This window comes from Pelobates fuscus, chromosome 6 (assembly GCF_036172605.1).
Source record: "Pelobates fuscus isolate aPelFus1 chromosome 6, aPelFus1.pri, whole genome shotgun sequence".
NCBI classification, from domain to species: domain Eukaryota; kingdom Metazoa; phylum Chordata; class Amphibia; order Anura; family Pelobatidae; genus Pelobates; species Pelobates fuscus.
In genome coordinates, this window is record NC_086322.1 from 233,630,800 (window position 1) to 233,645,155 (window position 14,356).

General features: G+C 46.9%; 1 protein-coding gene across 1 annotated transcript in view; it reads right to left on the reverse strand.

Annotated features, from left to right (window-relative positions):
• COPZ2 (COPI coat complex subunit zeta 2) overlaps nt 1-14,356 on the reverse strand; it is a 77,479-nt gene that overhangs the window by 3,192 nt on the left and 59,931 nt on the right. Inside the window, exons 4-5 of the mRNA XM_063458857.1 lie at nt 1,580-1,671; nt 761-816 (exon numbers count right to left, since the gene is read on the reverse strand). Of these exons, the coding sequence (XP_063314927.1) occupies nt 761-816; nt 1,580-1,671 (148 nt within the window). The remainder of the gene's footprint in view (nt 1-760; nt 817-1,579; nt 1,672-14,356) is intronic.

A 14,356-nucleotide genomic window follows, 5' to 3' on the forward strand; every position in this document is an offset into this window, starting at 1 on the left:
ACAGAAATTTAATTTACTATTGTCCGTATCTGATCCGTTACAATGGCGTTGGAAAAACTCCCATAGCGAAATATTGAAACAGAGATGGGGAATGGAATTTATTAAACAGATTAAGCAATGTCTGAGCAGAAATTGGATAAATTTACTCCAGGAATCCTAAAACTGCCCACGGCAGATATAGCACTGGCATATCTCCATACCTGTGGCTATTTTTTACTGGCCAACCACACTTGCTAAAGTGCCTGTCACTACTTTTTCGAAGCAGTGGCTGTTTAACATCAGTCAATGCACAAATAGTGACAAGGAGTTATCGACAGCCTCTACTAAACAGCCAGTTGCTAACCGTTGTGACCGGTTTCAACTTCAGTAATACTTTTACTGGCTGCTAAGACTCCAAACTGACTAACTGTTAGCATAACTGTATATTATAAAATGTCACTGTCTCTTTAATTAACATTAGGCTGGTTTGGCATATCTCATATCTGCTACCTTGAAAGCTATACGCCAGGAAACACATCACGCATTGGTAATACGGTAAGGTTGCTTTGCAATAGCACTAGTGAGATTAGTATATCTTAGGGATATATCGAAATAAATACAAGCAAATAACTTCTTGCTTATGCTGCATTTTATATGCACTAATACATTGAGCAGTAAAATGTAGTGTGTGGTGACTTGGTAGATATGGAAGCCATAAGAGACCTCACACGCACAAACGGGAGTCTGTACACAACTTTTAGAACATTCAGGTATCACTCACCGCAGCATGTGACACAGGCTCTCACAGATACATGTCAGGGCCGAGAGGAGCAGCAGCTGGAGGAAGATGATACAGTTAACCTGGCAATTCCCCAAGAATTCCCAACCCCAAATTCTAATCTAATATATTTGGCAAGATGTGTATGAAAGCAATTGGGGATGTGGTATAGAGATCTCAGTGCCTGAATGTTGTAACTAGTAATATTCTCTTATTGAGACCTGATGGATATTTAACCAGTGCACATGATGGAAGAAGATCTCAGTTCTTTTACTGTTGGATAAAATGTACTTAGGACACACGTGGGCTTTGGGTTAAAATGGTTTTCTAACCCAGCTGGCCACCCAGTCCTTGGTTTGGAGCAGTTCATTGTCTACCACTGTTCAACGCAGGGAGCATTTAAAGTTTTTGCTGGGATAAGATTGTTTTGGTTTTTTTTGTTCAGGTGGCTTTATTCAATTAGCCTCTCTGGGAGCTATATGCTCATCTCTTCTATAGAAACCCAGGCAGGTTAAAATTATTTAGCCTTGGAAAGTTTTGTTCCCTCTCTGAGGACCATTGTTGAAGTACCTGTAACAGCTCATACTCATATATTAGCATTTGTGTTGTATGATTTTGCAAAAGCAATAAAAAAAATCATGGCGACATAACAATATATGCATTATTTGCCTGCTTACGTTTTTTTATTTTTTTCATGCTGCCCTTTTTAAAATAAAGAAATATTTAAAAAATTATTTTCGAACAATCTTTGGTTGAATACATTAAATTGACAACTGTGTCTTTCTATAAATCGTAAAGTCCACATTTGACCACACAAATCACCTCATTCTCCTGAGGACCTCCAACAATGTAACAGGTGGCATCAGATAAACGCTGACACAATGCGGTCACTCCATCCACAAGCAACACTTCACCTGAGAGATACAAATGCAAAGTCACATCAAAGGTAGATCAATATGATTCAAGTACGAGTCACACTAGCAAATTTCACAGTACAAATCATGAGATACAGCTACCATTCCTTAGTTTTAGAATTTGACTAGAGTTTATGGGAGTTAGGGCAGGAGATTAAAATAAATAAAAAAAAAACAAGTGCAGATACACCTTTCCTTGTAGTACAATAATTACATTCTTGCTTTCCCCAGTGTAGTTTGGAATAATACCTGTTGCACTGACCTCCAAATTACGTAAATCACCATCGTATATTAAATCCAAACAAATCTTTAAAGAAACAATAGCAAGCAGTGTGCACAAAGATACTACAAAAATATTTCTTAGGTGATAATTTTCTAATGGAAATTTCATTGGATATATGTTTATGCATTCTTGAGCATATTATACATATATATATACATATCCATATGCTGAATTATGTGTTTTTTTTTATTTGCACTGCTTTTGTTTGGCTCTGTTCTTATATTTATTTTCATATATATATATATATATATATATATATATTTAAATCTGTTTTATTGGTAGGAATCAGGGTGGAATTGGGGCACGCAGGCCCTCGAAGAGCAACAGAGTTAATAGTATAACAGATTACAATTGGCAGATTGGTAACAATTCAAAACATAGCATATTTTCTTTTTTCCGGTGCAGTACATGAATTACTGAAGGTGTGGATACAGATGTGGTTAGGGGATTCAAAGAACGTCCCCTAGTCATGGGGGCTTATATCAGACATATGCCCCCTAACCATATTCGAGTGTTCCCCATGATCCATTTTTGTCTAGTGTAGTCAAGTATATCATGGGTAACGACTGTTCCTCCTTCGTTAGGGTTGGGGAAGGTGTCTGTCAAATAGATGATGAGAGGGGATGGGGTAAGGGTATAGGGAGAAGGTATGAGGGGGTTCCCTCCTCTCCTCTTTGACGCCCCCATGTGCGAGTGCAAGGTATGTCGCTCCTGCCCTTGGGGAGCCAACCATTGCCAGTATAGGATTGTGTGGTGCGTATGTATGCCGTTGTGTGGTAGTGCATGGAGACTCATCGTCCAGTCTGTGCAAGTTGTGGCCAGTGTAGTATTGTTGTGGTCTCTGTCTCCAAGCAAAAAAAGTTAGTAGTTATCCCTAGATTGGTAAGAACCATGGTCCCCAGATCTCCGCGTGTCTGGCCGATTGCCCCGCAAAGGACGCCTGTAGCGCTTCTGCTGTCTGTATGTACCCCACCCTGTGGAGCCACTCCGTGCACGTGGGGATTTCATTTTTTTTTCCAATACACCGGGATGAGGGATTTTGCTGCGTTCAGAAGGTGGCGCAGGATCGACTTTTTGTAGCCGGAGATGGACTGTGAGGTGATGTGTAGTAGGACCAGTTCCATCGACCATTCCGTGTCATCACCTAGCATAACCCTAGTTTCCATGTGAATTTGGTCCCAGTATGTCGTGATGGCTCGGCACTCCCACCACAGGTGTAGTATGGTGCCCCTTTCCTCCCGGCATCTCCAGCACATCGGAGATGCTGTCGTGAACATCTGCTGCAAAGCCACCAGCGTTCTATACCACATAGAGATCAACTTGTAATTGACCTCCTGATAGTATGAGCTAGAGGAGCTTTTGTATTGCCATAGGAGTGCAGTGTCCCATTGTGCCGTTGTAATTGATTTCTTCCACAGTCGCTCCCATCGCCCCCTGAGGGTATTATTGTCCGCCTCCATTCCTATCAGCAAGTGCTGGTACAGTGTGGACACTGCTTTATCCAATCGGACGCCCCTGTTACAGAGGTCCTCAAACCACGTGAGCTCCCTGTGGAGAAGCTCTTTATGAGGGATGGAGTCATAAAAGTGTACCAGCTTTAGGTACCGAATAGTCGTCATCGTTGTCCTTGGTCTATCCCCTAGCATGGAGTCCAGGGACCGTATCCGTCCTCTTTCTAGCGCCGTGCAGATCGAGATATATGCACTGTCACCAAGGAAGGTCCATGCCTCAGCAGGGAGGCCTCCTCTGATACTGGGGTTGTGCGGAATCGGGATTAAGGGGCTAGGGCTCGGGGAGACACATGCCAGTTCCCGAATTGGTTTCCAGGTCTTCAACGTCTGAGCCACCGGGTTCCCCTCCTCGTCCCTCCCGCGGCAGTACAGTTTCTCCTGCCATACTGCGGCCTTAAGTTTGGCCCTGAGTCAGTCCTGTCCAGGGTCACCCACTGCTTCGGGCTGTCAGTTGCGTGCCATTCTAGAATGCGTTGCATTGTGGCCGCTTGATGATACTTTTTAAAGTCGGGGAGTGCTAAGCCGCCCCTAAGCCTGGGCATACACAGTATCTCATATCGTAGGCGGGACCTGTCCCCTCTCCAGACATAGTGTATTACCGCCGATTTCAAAGTGGAGAAGAAGGCTGTTGGTAGTGCCGTTGGGATGGTTTGAAACAGGTACAGAAGCCTGGGCAGTACGTTCATTTTAAGAACCGCTATACGCCCATGCCAGGTATGCCCAGCGCTCCAACTCTGATGTAATTGTTCGGAGTAAGGAAGCGAAGTTGTGTCGGTAGACTTCCTGGGCGTTGGTGGTTATGCAGATACCCAAATATTTCATCCGGTCCCCACGCCACTGAAATGGGAAACTAGATCCCAGTTCAGTGTAGTCAATTGACGGGAAGGTCACATTCAACACCTCACATTTAGATAGGTTGAGTTTGAATCCCGAGATCTTACCGTAATTTTCAAATTCCGCGAGGAGGCAGGGTATTGTAATTCGGGGGCTAGTGATGAAGAAGAGGAGGTCATCTGCATATGCGGCCACCTTATGTTCCGTGGCCTCCCACGTATAACCATGAATATCTGGATTTTGTCTCACTGCCTGTAACAGAGGTTCCAAGGTCATAGCAAACAAAAGAGGGGACAGGGGGCAACCCTGCCCCGTCGCATTATTAATCTCGAAGCGGTCGGTCAGCGCACCATTAACCCAGACCGATACACGGGGCTTATTGTACACAGCAGAGATCCATGACATCATCCTCTGTCCCAATCCCATGGCGTTCAACGTAGCCATCATGTATGACCAGTTGACCCGATCGAACGCCTTCTCGGCATCCGTGGAGAGGATGAGAAGGCGATCCCGTGTTTTCCGTGCTCGGTGTTGTAGCGAAAACAGGCGCAAGGTCCTGTCCGTCACCTCCCTTCCAGGTATAAACCCCGTCTGATCTGCGTGGATGATACTCGGTAGCACTCGTATCCTGGTGGCCAGTACTTTAGTCAGAAGCTTCGTGTCCACATTCAGCAAGGAGATAGGTCGATAACTACAGCAGCTCTAGGGGGCTTTCCCTGGTTTGAGTAAAACCGTGATCGTAGCTGCTAGCGACTCGGCGCCGAAGCGCCCTCCGTCTGTGAGGGTATTAACGGCTTTTGTCAGCCAAGGTATAAGGGTTGTGGAGAAGTCTTTGTAATAACCCGCCGGGTCCAGACGGCCTTCCCTCTTTTAGTGCTCTTCAGTGCCGCCGCCACCTCTTCAACACTGATAGGTTCATCCAGTAGGGTCGTCGTGTCAGCATTAATACGCTTGCGTATTGTCCTGTAGGAAATTCCCAATGCGTTCTGCAATCTCTGGTTCTGATGTCGTTTTTGTAGGGGCAGGAAGGTTGTATAGCTGATAATAGCGTTGGAATTCGCTTGCTATTTTGTCCGGGAATGACGACGTTGTCCCTCCAGGGAGGCGTAGTTTGTGCACCCTGGTTCGTGGGGTATCCCCTTTCAGGAGGCGAGCCAGATATTTGCCCCCTTTAGATAGAAGAAATTCTTTGAATATTGTAGGGAGCGGTGGTACCTGCGTGTGATGAGGTCCCTCAACTTACGTCTCGTGTCCGTCAATTCATTGAGGGTGGCTGTCTGTTGCGTCCTTTTGTGTTGTTCCAACGCCGTGATGGCCCCGTATAGATCCGTCATCTCCTTCATGACTATTTTTCTCTTGCGGGAAGCTATGCGAATGAGCGTACCTCGGAGAACGCTCTTGTGCGCCTCCTAGAGTGTGATTGGCGATGTATCCCCCACATCATTTTCATTGAAATATTGGTCTAAAGTCTGTGCGATCTCCCTGACCACTTCGGGGTCTCGAAGCAGGAATTTGTTCATTCGCCACGTCCATCGTGCTGGCTTAAATAGCGGAGATTCCAGTTCCACCACCACCGGGCCATGATCTGACCAGGTCGCGGGACCTATGGTAGCGGAGCGAAGGCGTGACAAGCCTTCTTGTTGGAGTAGTACATAGTCGATGTCGATGTCGATGTGAATAACGACTATGGAGAGCTGAGTAGTGGGTATAGTCCGGGTGTAGTGCCCTCCAGCAGTCAACGAGCCCTAGTTCATTCATCGATCTTCGTATAGATTGGATTCTCGAGTGTGGCAAACAGCTGTGTCCCGTGGACGCGTCGAGCCGGGGATCCAGTGGAGCGTTAAAATCACCTCCCACTATCAGCGCCCCCTCCGAAAATCCACGCAATTTGGTTAGTGTACCTGGCAGGAATCGTGCCTGGTTCGTATTTGGCACATAAATTGACACCAATGTGTAGAGCTTGTCGGCAATGGTGTCTTTCAGGAATAGAAATCTCCCTTGTGTGTCTGACATCAAGTCCAATTCCTTAAAGTCCAGGTCAGCAGCCAAAATGATGGCTACTCCCGCCTTACGTGATGTGGAGTGGTTGTTGAAGGAGTTGCGTGGGTAGTATTGGTTCCGCAACTTCGGTGCGGAGCCTTCCAGGAAATGGGTTTCCTGGAGCATCGCTATCGATATATGAGATTTCCGTAGGTCACGGAGCAGTTGGGTGCGACGTTCCGGGACGTTTAGGCCCCGGCAGTTGAGACTTAGAGCGAGCAGGGGGGCAGCTTGATAGGATTTGGCCATCCCAGCAGGTGTCCCCAGGCACGCGGAGATCCTCAATCCGATCCTCAAAAGGTACCCCCCGGGTCTACCACGCAGTACCCACCCCCCTAGCGTGGGCGTCCGGTGACGTGCCCGGGCCAGAAGTCCGTCTGCTTCACTCCGTCTGAGATAAGAGGTCCCTGTTGTGATGGTCAGGTTACAGTAGTGTGTCCGCTCCCAGTCCCCCTAATTCCCGTATGGCGTGGCAAGGTAGGGGGTTCCAGTTCCCATCAAAGTCAATTGTGTCGGCAACCTACACAGCAGGTGTTATGTTGTGAATGTGGAGACGGTGTTCGAGTTAGGAGGGGGTCGTCAGAAGAGTAGGGAAATCAGAGGGGAAAGGAGGGGAAAGAACGACACAGTAAAAAAATGGGGATAGAACTGAGTCCCCAAGTGGAGGTGCCCCCCTTAAGGAGGATAAGAAAAAAGTAGAAGGGTCACCTCGGTACCTCTCTGAATCTTAGGAGGAAATAGTCGTGCGACAGCTGGAGCCGCCAGGGGCCACCTCGGTAGTCAGGCCGAAACGTGTACCCTTGGGTGCACCGCCGTCAGGGAGAGATGCACGACCCTAAGTAGGGGTCCGTAGTTTCACCCCAGAGCGGAATGGGTAAGTCAAAAGAAAAAAAAAATGGGTGATATCTCAGTGATACCTACGGCACCCGCCCCGCCGACATCACCAGCCCAGTGAGTCCCAACATCAAAGGACGCCACCCGATAAGGCAAGCATGGAACAACATACATGCATATCAACATTGCAACAAGCATTATATATTATAACAGTAACAACGCTACCTCTCAAGGGGGGGGTGTACCCCACGGGGAGGTCGGTTGCATGTCTTCATTCTACACTGCCGTCCCCGTCACCTTTGCCTCCACTGTCCCCCCGAGAGGTCCCCCACGCCCCAGTTGTCGTGTCCCCAGGAAGTACTCTCCAGCCCCTCCGCCTCATGTCATATGGACCCACCGTGTAGGGGTATATCCCAAAGGGTCAGCTAAAGGCCATTGCCCCACCCCGTCTCCCTCTACTCACCGCTGCCCGTCTCCCGGGATTAGGTCACACAGGACCGGATGTGCTGAACAGTATGGGTATGTTGGCCTCCGTCCCCCATAATCCGACCCCTCCCGTCTCTCTCGTTGCAGGATTAAGTAATACCGTGTCCAAACATATGTTATATAGTATGGTCTGCTCTGCTCATGGATATTTTGGGGGAAAAGGGCTATCATTGAGGGTGTATACCGTATTAGCGAGGTATATGGTATAGGTATGGTAATATGAATGCGTTAAACAACATCATGGCACAAAATACAAATGGTAAACGAGCAAGACAACCCGTAATAGAAACATCTGGGATTCGTTCAGTGGGTCCGCTGCAGGTCTCTTCTGGGAATCAGTTACGTAGGCTTTCCAATTCACATTCCCACCCATGCAAAGGTATCCTTGGAAGCAGCGAGTGGAACTCCAAATCAGAATGTCACGCACAATCATGCCGCTGTATATGGCAATATCCCAGCTCCCCACCCCAGCCCGGCTCCCTCCCAGCCAGTGAAGGTCCAGAGCGGTAAGTACAGTGGTCACTTCTGAGCTTTCGATGGCGGGAGTCACTACTGTGATATTGTAGTAGCAGGTGGCTATAGCCTACCCCATTTCCCCCACCCAAAACCTATGAGGAACAGAGGGGTCGGAGCAGTAGAGACCCTTTCACCCAGGATAGTCAAAACAGGTACACTTCGGAGCAAAAACAGAGGCGAGAACCATAACGCCTCCCTAGAAGCGGGCACAGGGATCTCCGGTATTAGGAATGTCAGCATCGCAGGGTCGGAAAGCGAGGAACATAGAGTGAGATACTTCCTGAGAGTGTTTCTTAATGCTCTGGCTGCTCCAGGGCATTACGCCTATGAGGAACCGGTCCTCGTGGAGGATCCCCCCCGCGTCTCCTCGGTGCTCGCTGTTGGCGGGGTCTTCCCCCTAATGGACCCAGAACCCAATCTGGGATGGTCAGTGGGGGCAGGTTCATTTCCTCCAAGAGCGTAAGTGTAACCAATAAATTCCTTTTTGATATTTGTATACATACTTCACCATGTATTGCTCTTTTTATCCATTTCTTTGAAGACACTTCTATGTTTGGATCTACTATCAAGTCCAATACTGCATATACCCCAGGGGGGTGAGAGGCCTGATTTACACTTTTGTTTGTGAGTGCATTACTTACTCCATATTTCACTATTATATCTTTACTGTGTTACGCTATGATATACACTTTTTATCATTCCAGATTTTATTATATTCTTATATAGAATATTCAAATTTTGGATATATTCCTCAGGTTGTATTTCAACTATATGTCTATTTGAACGTGGTTTCCACTTTGTTGCTATTTGTTTTCTACTTTGGGTGTTAGTGAGGTTCACCTGGGACCATTTTAAATTTAGCAGACTTATTGCTTGTGGTTAGTGGGTATACTACCGTTTCGTAATTTCCTCCAAGAATCTCGGTATCTCCTCTGGCCATCTAACAGAAGCCCATCCAGTTTGATGGCGGGCAAGGAGGGCAAAGGGGAAGCCCCACCTGTAGGGAATGTTCCTTTCTCGCAAGGTCGCTGTCACAGGTTTTAGGGCCTTCCTGGCCTCCAGTGTGATAGGGGAGAGGTCATTATATAGAGAGATTGTTGCTCCTCTATACTCCCAGGACTGTTGGGAGCGCGAGGCCCTCATAATGGCGTCTTTTTCTTTAAACGAATGTAGGCAACATATCAGGTCCCTGGGGCCGTCCTCCAGTAACCGGGGGCGTAAGGCCCTGTGGGCCCTGTCAAACTTAATGGCTTGTGGTGCTGCGTCTCCTAGTATCAGCCGGAATAGGTCTGTGAGAGTGTCCTCCACATTTTCCTCTCCCTCGTCCAATTCAGGGACCCCGCGGACCCTGATGTTACATCTGCGCCCCCGGTTATCTAGGTCCTCTACTGTCCGTCTCATGGTAAGTAGTAGCTCACCTTGGCATGTTAGGGCTGTGTCCGTCGCCGTGTGCCTCCCGGTATGGGCCTCCTGCCGGCGCTCCAGCTCCCTTATTTGGCCCGCCTGGGCCGCAACCTCAGACCGGATGCCCGCCATCTCTGCCCGCAGCGCGTCCTGTATGGTGGTAGTAAGGACCAGGAGATCTGCCTTGGTGGCCGTAGCAGTAGCCAGGGAGCGGAGTTCATCCCCGATCCTTTCCAGCGCGGCATCATGCGGCTCCCGAGGAGGTGAGGTTGCCGGCGCCATATTGGAACCGCCAGCCTCCACATTGCTGTCGGCTGCAGGCTGGAGGAAGCCGTCCATTGGGCCGTGCGGGTGACCAGATTGGGAGCCCCTTGGCGTCTGGGTAGGTATCGGTGCACCGGTGGCGTCCCATAAGTGCCTGTGGATGCTGATTTAGGGCTGTTTTAGGCGTCGGCGGAGCTGAGCTCACGGTTTATGCTGCCATCCCGGTCCGAGCTCAAGCCACGCCCCCTTCATTTATATTTTCATATCATATCCACTTTTTATTTCATTTCATTTTTTGTGTATACTATTTCAGTTTATCTGTCTTATCTTAAATGTTTACCATTATGTGGGTGTACATGACAACCTTTTAGGTGATTCCCCTTTTCACTTATAGGGTGTGTTTACTGATATTGGATCTAATGATCGTTAAATGGGTAATAACACATAACCTCCCAGGTGTCTTTCGTTTACTACGCTATTATGAGGAAGGGGGATTTTCATTGATTTTGGTGAACTTGATAAAGTGTTGTAAAAAACTAATATTCTAGATTATCAAGATCTGTCTTGCAAGAGGGAGCTTTTCACTATATGTCCAATGTAATTTCCATTAGAAGATTATTGCGTAATAAATATTTTTTTTGAAGGAACAGGCAGCGAACAGAATCTTTGTGCACACTGCTTGCTATTGTTTCTTTGAGGGTTAGAGATTAGGTTAGTGTTTAACCCCTTAAGGACCAAACTTCTGGAATAGAAGGGAATCATGACATGTCACACATGTCCTGTGTCCTTAAGGGGTTAAGGACGTTTTTACACTATTTTCATTGCAGGACGTCCTATAAAGGTTAATTATTATTTTTTATTTATGATGGTTCAGAACAAGGCAACAGAAGGTGATTGGCTCCATCCTGGTGTTGACAAACTCACTTTTGAATTTGTTTAGCAGTGGCATCATTGTCATCTTGGAATAATAAGAACATTTTGGGGTAACTGTATGCATCACAAGGTACACCTGATCTTGTAAAAAAAACAACTTTTATTCCTTGTTATATCATTGACTGGATGAAATTAAAACAAAGTGGCTGCTTGTGCCATTGCATATCAGCCACCTGGATTAATATATATATTTTATGTTTTATATAAGATATATATATATATATATATATATATATATACCGTATTTATCGGCGCATAACACGCACCGGCGTATAACACGCACCTCATTTTAAGAAGGAAATTCCAGGAAATTTCCCCCCCTCCCATAGTATCCCCCCCCCCCTCATCCCATAGTGTGTCCCCCCCCCCTTTCCATAGTATTCTCCACCCCCTCCCATAGTATTCTCCACCCCCTCCCATAGTATTCTCCACCCCCTCCCATAGTATTCTCCACCCCCTCCCATAGTGTCCCCTAGTGCACTTTCCCTCCCCTTGTCCCATAATTACTTACCTGTCTTGAAGCGTGGGCTGGCTTCACAGCGTGCACCGCGGTACTGGAACTTCAATTTCAGGTTCCGGTTTCCGGCGGGACTGAAAGGAAGTGTGCACACTTCCTTTCAGTCCCGCCGGAAACCGGAACCTGAAATTGAAGTTCCATTACCGCGGTGCGCGCTGCACACAGGCCCACGCTTCAAGATAGGTAAGTAAATATGGTATATCGGCGTATAACACGCACACATCATTTTCCCCCTTTTTTCAGGGAGAAAAAGTGCGTGTTATACGCCGATAAATACGGTATATATATATATATATATATATATTTATTATTTTTTTTTTTTTATTATTATTTTTTTATATTTGTTGTTCATTGCAACATATTAGACAGTATGAATTAAGGTAATACGCATGCAGAAAACTAATATCCATTATAAAAGAGTAAAAGTATGCATCTGAGTAGCATAGTATTACATTATTTTATTAATAATGTAAATCAGCAAGTAAAGAGTATAATCATGTTCAATAACATAACATTTCTAGATGTTGTAAAGGATGATATAAACCCATAGAGAGGTCTCATGTTATGGGGCTAATACTTTTCAGCCAAAATTTCAGGGCATAAAATTAAATAGTAAATGCCGTGCGTGGGTACACTCTTTAATGAATCAACCTATGCCCAGGCAGAGGTAATGGGATATCACCCCTGCAAAGTCTAGCTGCCAGTGTGTTTGAACTCGAAACAATCTTCATGCCAGCCTTAGGCCTGCAAAGGCGGCCGCTTCCCGCTCACCATACCGGGCCACAAGCAAGCACCAGGCGTCCCCCCCCCCCCCCCCCCCACGGACCGGGGGGGATATCCCGGTCCCCGCCACGTGGAGCTGGCTCGGCTGCACGCCTGCACTCGGGACCGACAGCCGAAACAAGCAGACCGGAGGTGAGGGCCTCCAAAATGGCGGACGCAAGCGACGGCAAAACTCATGGTACGCAGCAGCAGCCTACTACACCCACATGCATCTCTAAAGCAGGCAAGAGGGAGGTGAAGCAAAGTGGGGCAACAAATCCACACAGCCTGTCCACAAGGGCCACCCAGCCAGTGCCCGAAATGCAGAGCATCAGCCTCAGGACACACAAGTCCTCACTAGAAACCTTTGATTGGCTCTGCGCAGGCCTCAGGGAGGCTTTATACAGCCGGGGAGTAACTCACCGCCAAGCTGAATTAAAGGTGGCATCATGGATACGTCCTGCAGCGAGACGCAGCTACTTTATACAGATGCCCCGAGCCTCCAAGATGGCCGTCCGCCACAACAGATATCGCCGGGCTGAGGCGAGATGGGGTACCAAACCCCCAGCACACACGAACCCAACAGCACAGTCGGCACAGCGGAGGGGCACCCAGAGATGTAGGGCTGAAATCTTCACCATGGACGAAAAACCGAACCTCTGCAGCAGCTCAGGGATCAGATCCGAACCATCCGCACCGATATACCGGGACCCAGCGGTGGCACATACGGCCAGACTGCGCAAGGAACACCCGGCGCGTTAAACGACTGACATCACCTGCCAACTGCCGTGCGAGCGGAGATGGCCACACATGCCCAAGGGAGCGAGGTATGCCAGCGCTTGTCCCGCCCCTGAAATGCCCCAGCCAGCCCCACTGGCCCCAGTTCGGACCACGACACCCGAGAACTTTGCACTCCTGGGTTACTGACCCCCCCACTCATGGGCATTGGCTAAAAGGACCGATGGCAGAACCCCACAGTTGCCGCCTGCCTCTACCTAACTAAATCTAGCCAGAAAAGCTCCTAACCCTTTGTTTATAATTTTCCGACGAGAGCAGGCGTGAGCTGATCGGGACTCTAAACACAGGCAAGCACTCCTAATTCAAAGTATTCGCTGACACCCAGCCTCATATGCCTCAAATGGACTCACAAGATCATCTATTACAGCGTTTGGTTCATCTTTTATGTTTATTTTTTCTGTTTGTAATATTGCCAGAGGCCTGACTATCACTATAGCGCAGCCATGTGTCACCCTGTCGACACATCCCCTAGCACTCACCCAGCTACTGCTGTTTTGTACTAAGCTATGGCTTAACCACAATTCCTTTACCTACCGTATAGCACCACGGCTACATAGTTAACCTACCTTGTTTATGTTACAAGCTCAGTACTAATGCTATTAGTTTTAACGCAACAGCGCATTCTTAACCTTCAAAACGTATACTAAGCATAGAACAACATTGTATGTTCCTATATAAATAACATTTAGCAGAGTCTTAGCCATGAAGAATGATTCGCAGTTAGATATATATACCTAGCTTGTTTACCATTGTATGAATATAAAAACGCAATGCTCCTTAAGTGAATTAACCTATAATATAAAAATTGTGCAAGAACTAACCTAAACCCTAATGTTATATCTGTTGAACAGCATGAGGACTGCCGTTGGGGTACCGCATGCCAGCTTGTTATATCTCAATGCACTGAAAAAATAAAGAATTAAAAAAAAAAAAAAAAAAGAAACTAGTTTTTTTTTAAAAAAGAAATACAACTTACTATTTGATGTCTTCTTTTTTCTAAAATCTTTTTTTAGCCCCAAAAAAGGGCAAATAAAAAACCATAATACCCATCTCACTTTGAAAAAAAAAAAAAAAAACCAAAGCGCAAAAAAGAAATTAGATGAATAAAAAAAAAACAGACATTGAAAAAGTAATCCATCTTCACCCATGGAGGGCACCACACAGACTGAGGTCCGCAGGGCGGGGGAAGGCTTATAAAGCCTTGCCCCGCTCTGCAATTAGGCTCAGAGCACTCTTGATTGGTGGGTTTAAGCCATCCAGTCAGAGTGTTCTGACAGGTAAATGAAGAGACTGACAGGTAAGTACATTCACCTGTCACAGCACTCTGATTGGTTTGCTTGAAATCCAACCATGAGTGCTCTATGTCATTTTACACAGCATTACTAGCATTAAATCCAGACAAAATGAAAGTAGGATGAAACAGAGGCCTTGAAAGAGGAGGAAACATTGCAGCTAATTAAAACCAACCAATCAGAGTGCTCTGTGTCATTTTACACAGCGTGG